General features: G+C 47.2%; 1 protein-coding gene across 1 annotated transcript in view; it reads left to right on the plus strand.

The window, feature by feature from the left end:
* Nucleotides 1-718: 718 nt before the first annotated feature.
* Nucleotides 719-7,602, plus strand: part of T265_03743 (hypothetical protein) — a gene marked incomplete at both ends in the record, with an annotated part of 14,247 nt that continues 7,363 nt past the window's right edge. Inside the window, 4 exons of the mRNA XM_009168290.1 lie at nucleotides 719-772; nucleotides 807-919; nucleotides 957-1,044; nucleotides 3,284-3,647. Of these exons, the coding sequence (XP_009166554.1) occupies nucleotides 719-772; nucleotides 807-919; nucleotides 957-1,044; nucleotides 3,284-3,647 (619 nt within the window). The remainder of the gene's footprint in view (nucleotides 773-806; nucleotides 920-956; nucleotides 1,045-3,283; nucleotides 3,648-7,602) is intronic.

Genomic DNA, 7,602 nt, shown 5'->3' on the forward strand with positions numbered 1-7,602 from the left:
GACTGTGTTCGTCAGACCTCTAACCATTGACCAACCTGGTATGAGAGACTCTGCGAATGTCGCGGGACACTCTCCAGTATAGCTCAATGGATCGCTGAGGTGCACAAACCGTCACACCACGGTAAGGTCCAGTCTCTTCGTGACGCGATTAAATGATTGACTGGCCTGGATGCTTGGCGGCTTTCCTGTTGAGATTTTGGTGGAGCAGTGTGTTCCGGTCGTTCGGAGGTTACTTTCAGGAATCTGTCCTTCCTGATAGTGCTGTTGTAAGGGGAAGTTTAGAGAGACCTATGGCTGCCAGGTACCGGCATGGCTTCCGTCGTCACTGGATCCAGGTAGCATTTTATGGGAGGCCTGGTTGTCAACTGAGAATCTACTACGCTCGGGTGACACTGTCTTTAGGGACCCCTTGGCTCGTGCACAGCAGAAATCCCTGCATGAGTGCATCATCGCTTTACAGGAGGAGGGGATTATGTATGCGGCGAGGACACATACTTTGTTGTTCAACTTCATCTTTGGTACCGCAGTGTGACAAACACTGTTGAGTCTTCGCGTTCAATTTGGTAACTGAAACCTTACGCCGATACTGTGTTTTCCATTTCCAATGCAAAAATGTCTACTTTGTTATCCGCTTTTCAGCATCGGCACCAGGGAACTTCCGAAGTGTGGTTCTTTTAAGCCGTCCTTCAACGCAACGTCCTTTGTGCAATCAGTCATAATGATTGGTGGATGTGTTCTGCTTTTGGGACTCCAATTGTTCACCACATGCATGGTACGCCAGGAATTCTCACTCTTCACCGTTTTAGGCGGCCTACGAAGATGCACGATGCCAGTGTATTTGTGTGGACCGACTTGGATCTTATAACGGGACAAAACCAACTCGGAAAATATACGTAGCCGCCGTACCTGCAGACAAATGGTAAGCGGACTACCTCACTACCCTCTCTCCCTCTTAGCGTGTGCACCATTATGCTTGGAAAGGACGCTGATTTGTGCCCTTATTGTGACTGTAAGTATCAAGTTCGAAGCACAACCACTATCAAGGTAGGTTGCATTCTGTGTCCAGTGTTTTCCTCCTGTTGTTTTTTTTATTCGCGCTTGCTAACGTGTTGGGGTGTTGGCGTTGTCCGCCAATTTGGCTTACCTTGAAAGCAATATGCATCGGCGTCCTGTGTGTTCTAATGCACAACAGCAGGTAAAGGGGTAGGCTACCATACGTTGAGCGTATATTAGCAGGTGATCTTTGGGAATTAGGGAAACCAGCTGAGTAGATGTAAAGTAAGCATTAAGCGTAGCGACTGGAAAGGTTTTCCGAAGTGTGTGACGTAGATACTAAGTCACATGATCTGCGGCTTTATCGTTTGGCCGATACATGTGGTGTAAGAAATTCTAACATCGCTTTTCGAGTACTTTACCGAACGCTCCTCCATCTACCGACATCAATCTCTGAACACAGCTGAAATCATTACCACTCTCTCACGCAACCGGAGCCGGTGCTCTTTGAGACCTCCATGGCCTGCCCACTTGACCACTGACCACTCAGATCATCGATCGTGACGTGGGCGGTTCTCCCGCTTACAGATTCCACTCTACCTTTCATTGTACTTGTTTGTATTGCTAACTTGTGTTTGTATAAACCACTTATCTGAATGGACCAGGGGATATTACAGTTAGTGGTCGTCATCTTATGTTCCGAACAGCCTGCGGTCTAATGTGGGATTGAAAATAGCTATTCGTAAATGTTTGTATTCCTTGTGTGTTATCAGCTACTTGGCACCAAAGCAGTTAGCCAACTTTTTTTACTGGCATCACTCAGATGTTTTGAATTTCTTGAGGTGTTGCCCTGTGTTGCTTCCCTTTTCTTTACTAATCTGATAGCTGATCGATGGCCAACCTTTAAACCTTTCTTGGGTAGTCCACAAACATAGAATACATGTTTTCATACCGAGGAGAGTAACGTACCGTCCAGAACGACAACCTTAACTCCGGTGTCTAATTTCCTTTTTTCATCTTACCGGATTCAGGTTTTCGTCGAACATTGTTTAGACGGCCTACTTGCTCTGCGAGGCCGTATTTCTGTAGTTTTTCGTGGTTGTGTCTTGTCAATTCCTTGTTATGAACTGTCAGTCGTCGCTGATAGTATTACCTACCTGAAAAAATGGGATAGTAGTCTAGTCTGTGGCTTCGCTACATTCCAACTTATGCCCCAGGGCTTCATTCGACGTGTGAAGGAGGCTTAGATCAGTTTGGTCTATTAGAGCATCTTCCAGGGACACGTTGGTCCCAGGTGCTACAGTTCCGGTCATCGGAAAATGGGAGAGCGTGAGATCAATAGCGAGGCACTGGAGGGGATGACACGGTCAGTTACTTCAGGAAACCAGGTGGCTACATACTAGAGGTTATAGCAATGATGCGCGAGCGCCACCGACTGCTTGGTTGAGTCATATCAGCCAGCGTCATTAACCATTGATGAGTTCCCTTCCGAGGTCTCAGCGAAGCAGCAGTTGTTTGCTGGTTAGCGCTTCCATATTTCATTGCCAGGTCAAAAAACTGTCCATCTCTCGGTTACTTCATCTAGCACAGTGCTGGAGGAAGAGAACTCTGTGACGTAGACAGTCCCCCGAAATGCGAATCACACGTCCTAACCAGCGTAATCCATGAAGCATGAGTAACTGGTCAGCCGCCGGAAAGTCCTCTCCGCCTAAAACCACCTAGCGTATTCCAGTGTTAATAATCCAATGTTCTCACCAGACCCGTCCAATGCTTTTGTGACACTGATGTCTCGTTCTTGATACCCATCCACCTTGCAGGTCAACATTCATGCTCTAACCTGACATAGAATACAAATGACCATCAACCCCTGATGTAGACCTTCATTTGGGCTACATTCGCGTTGTATTCTGTGAAGTTCACCGAAATAACTGCATTGCTACATTTCCCAACCTATTGTGTTGGATCGTTACTCCCCTTGAGCTGAATGATTGGCGCGTGGTATCCCACATTGTTATCGCCACCACCCTGATTCGTCACCTTTTGTTGCTCCAACTGTCCTCACTCATCTACAGTGAGTCTCAGGGATGAAAATTAGTCCACTTCGTCTGTCTGTGACTGTTTATTCCTATTCAACGTTCTGAGCGAGGACACCGGACTATGATTGTATGCGTATCCTCATTTGACCGGTTATTCTACTTCCTGAATGGCATACCTTACTCTAAAACCGCTGCTCAACCACATCCATTTTCACTATGCACCCCCTCCATATCTTCTCTTCCCGTCGTCACAGGTTGTGGTCTGTTTGATTCTTGTCATCATTTCCGCGCTCACCCTCTACATGCTGTTCCTGCTGCTTCTCGAACCTTTGCTCTCCGCGCGTCGAGCCGGACGCAAACTGATGACTTCACAGGCTGACTCATCATCCTGCTTGGGCAGTTCTTCCGAATCCGCCCCAGCCGGAGCGGCGCCGGCGAGGGCAGTCTACGGTCGACAATCGTTCATGGCAAATGCGGAGATGCCATGGATTCGTACGGTCACAAGTGCGGGCGGTGGTGGTCACGTTCCGGCACCAAAGGGCTTGGGCATTGCAGTTTCCTGGAATCGGGCTGAGACAGGCACTGGGGAGTTGTTAAACATGGAGCAATCCACCTTAGGTAATTTCGCCAACCCCACTCTGTATTATTCGTTATCCGACAGCTCTTCGACAGCCCACAACCAGTTTCACTCTTTCTGCTGCACATCAAGATGGCGTAGTCCCCAAGTTTCAATCTATTTGTGTTTAATTCCCAAGACAAGTTTCCGACCTGACGGTACTCATGTTCATCCTCGTGTCATTGACAACACCATAGAATATCCAGAGTGTCAAAAACCTAGTTCGTTGGAGGATATCCAAAAGGCAAGGATACTCAACGACAAAGAGCAAATACAGTTGCCCCTCTCTGAAGAGCTCGTTTGAAAGGATCGCTCAAAAGTTGCCTCTCCATAGATTCGTAGAACACACGTTAACGAACAAGTGTTTACGCGTAATTCTATTCTAAGACAGAATGACCTACTGTTGTTAATTTGTCGAAATATAGGTAGCTCGGGTGTGTGTACTGGTGGCTGATCGGATGGCAGTTGATCTGTTCGCCGAACTTGGCAATTGGCTTGCAAACGTTTCGTCTCCAGTCGAGGAGACATCGTCAGTGCACAGTTGAATGGCACCAGTGCGCACCCATTCAACTGCGCACTGACGATGTCTCCTCGACTGGGGACAAAACGTTTGCAAGCCAATTGCCAGGCTCGGCGAACAGATCAACTGCCATCCGATCAGCCACCAATGACTGATTGTCACCAGGCTACCGAGGCTGATTTCTCGTACTCGATCGCTTCACCCGGATCAACTGGGAAATTTAGACGAGAACCTAGCGTTGATTGTCTTGACCTAGTCCTCACTACAGCAACTCAGTCAATCCAGAACTTAACCTGTGGACCGTCCAGTGGACAGATTTCCGTAATACTTTAGATTCGTATTTTTTAGTTTACAGTGCATGGGGAGATTTGTCCAGAACGTTCATCTCCGAATTGTTTCCTTCTGTGAGAGCCGCTGTCGCTGAGAGAAATCTCGTGCGACAGATTGAAGACCGTCTTTTTGAGAGAAACATGTCGAAATTTGACCAACCACTGTCTCTTACAGAGCACTGGGAAAGATCGAAAATTCGGCTGCTCTTTCTGTTAGATCTTCAGTATGGACCCCCTGTCAGGAACCTGTCGTGGCTGAAAAAGTCTTGTGGAACCGCATCCCACATATTCGGGTCCTCTTGGTGATTGTGTATGAATGAAAGGCGATCTGTGAAGTTCAAGTTGACATAGGTTAGGCGTGCATTGGCGGATGTCATATCATCTGTGTTCCCGGATCTCAAAACCACAGAAACACATTTTCGGGCAAAACCTGTGAAGAATCTTTTGGTAGTGATTTTCGCTAAACCAGCTAGCCTAGTTACTAGTCTGAAAGGAAAAAAGTGTCGGTGCAGCATTCACTAGCGGTAATTCACTCTTTTGCGTTCCGCAAAACGCGGTGCACAATTGGACGTCTTTCACAGACAAGTAAAATACACTAACCCAGACACTCACAAGACCCGAAGTCCCAAAGTCAAAGACCAATGCAGTTTTCAAATAGTTGTCTTGAGACGACTCATAAGTCAGACCGACAAACGCATCCAGAATTTTCGGGGTTTTGCGGGATAGGTATTTTGTTCATAGTCAGACCACTCTCGTTTGAACGGTCGTGTTCCCGTTCTGGCGTAATTTTTCCGGTGAGCCCACACCAAAGGGGGGAAGCACTGGACTCGAGTTTCGCTCTTATCAGCGCTCATCAATCCAATGGCCGTGTCGAGATTTGAACCCCGGAATTCTGACATGCGAAGCGAGCGTGTTACCACTACTCCACCAACGCACGTTGGACGCGTCTGAACAGGCGAACGTGTTCACACTTGAACGATGTGATTCGTGTGCCCGACTCATCGAACGGTGACCCAGTAGCTGTCCTGGTTGTGACGACTGATTGATCCGTCAGTCAGGACTTCCCAGTCAGGTAGCGTGACACACTTGATACCCACTCGGCAACTTTTGGATCGCATTTTTAGGGTTTTTGTGGGATAGGTCTTTTGTTCATAGTCACACCACTCTCGTTTGAATCGTCTGTCGTATGCCTAACAATCGGTTGGAACTAGTCAAACAGCCCACTCGCAGCACAGCTGAGTCAATCGGAGCCTGCCTTGGGAACCCACTTCCTAGAAACACTTAACTAGGTCAGCATGACTAAACCAGTCCACGATCGATCTGCCTAGAAGAGCCGTTTCGGTCATGGAACCTGACTGCTACTCGGCCTGTTATCATTCTGGAAACTGTCTATACGTCCTGCTTCATTTCCGCTCGTTATTTTGCCTTCTTTAGCATGTGTTTGGACAAACGTTTTTCACTCGCGACAGCTAAACTAATTCATTCTCTTCTTCAACTCCTCAAACGTGCGGTCTTATCAGGACTCTCCGAAATTCCTCGATAAGATTCCATCTCAACCTTTGAGTCGACCAGTCCTCTTTCTATAAAGCATATCCTCTTCCCTCCGAATTCACGTTCCTGGGTAAATTGTGAACTTTTGGTGGCAATTTCATGGCTTGAACCCTGAATATGCTCTCTGAACACTAGTATACTATCGTTGATTAATGATCGTAAGGTAAACCCACATGGTGTACAGTATTTGCTGGAATTCGTGAGCTAGACTGCCAACACCGATATTTACACACCGTGCGGTAATTTATGCAAGCACATCCTCTTTACTATGCACTGGTGTCTTTTTTGTTGAGAGGGAGACTTCGTCCTGCAAGTGAAGCCCATGTATGCTGAAAAGCCGAGAAGCGCTGTACAGTTGTTCCGTTTTTATTGGGAATAATCAGCAGTACGCATCTCACGAAACTCCAGGGAATCTCGAACCCGCAATCATCCAGCTGGTAGTTTAAGTCATTGACCGTTCCACTTTGAGCGGTGGATCAGTGGTGTGGTTTACTCGCGTTTAAACAGGATATAGCGTTCCTCAATCACGGAATTCACGTCACGCGGTCACGTGTTGCCTGGCTCCTCGAGGGACGACTCCTCGTATGGAGGTTTCATTCATAGGTGAATTTCGGGTTACTTACACATATGCTACCGCCCCTTGATGGAAGGATGAGTGGTGATATGTCCTGTCTATGTGCGAGTTAGTCACACTGCTGATCAGCCACTCGTAGCTAAACGGCTAAATGTTCAAACGCTGGCCGGATGGTTGTGGGTTCGAGACACTCTCGGTCTCGTGAGATGCGCATCGCGGATGATTCCCAATAGGGATGAAACAGCTGCGCAGTTCATGACTGTCTTCACCCATTGGACCAAGTCGTCATTAAAAATTCCCAAATGTTTTCATAAAGGAAACTACCCACAAGGTTGCTGAAAACTCGTCGACAGCCCACGACCGGTTTCGCCCTTTTTGAGGCTCATCGGGTAGGCGCAGTCCCCGAGTTTCCGTCCAACTTATGTTCTACTTGAACCCAAATTGGACTGTTTCCGGATTATTTTTCAAATGAGTGTATATTCGCTGATTTCGTGCAATTTGGATCCAAGTAGAACATAAGGTTGACGGAAACTCGGGAAGGGCGAACCCGATCGTAGGCCATCGAAGAGTTTTCAGCAACCCCGTGAGTAGTTTCCTTGGTGGAAATCACCAAGGACTTTTGGAAATTTCACCAACTGTCATGGAGTGACACACAATTCCACTCCAACACCTGGTGACTTCACGTCCCACCTCTTTGTCTAAACTGAGTACCGGCAAACGTACCCGGATTCTGTTTGATGCTATGGCGTGTAACAATAACAGTTCCAAGAAAAATCTGCTGACAACCGGTGCCGCAAATTCGTCAAGGTATTGCTTCATCCAACCACGATTTTATGAGGTAGATCGTATGTCTGCATGCAGTATCGCATTTAAAAATCGTCGTCATCATCATCATCATCAACGACAGCATGACATCAGTGTTCAACACCAATGCTTCACTGCCGTACAACCATGACTTGTTTGAAAGCCTTATTGTAAAGAAA

This window comes from Opisthorchis viverrini (genome assembly GCF_000715545.1).
Source record: "Opisthorchis viverrini unplaced genomic scaffold opera_v5_54, whole genome shotgun sequence".
NCBI classification, from domain to species: Eukaryota; Metazoa; Platyhelminthes; class Trematoda; order Opisthorchiida; family Opisthorchiidae; genus Opisthorchis; species Opisthorchis viverrini.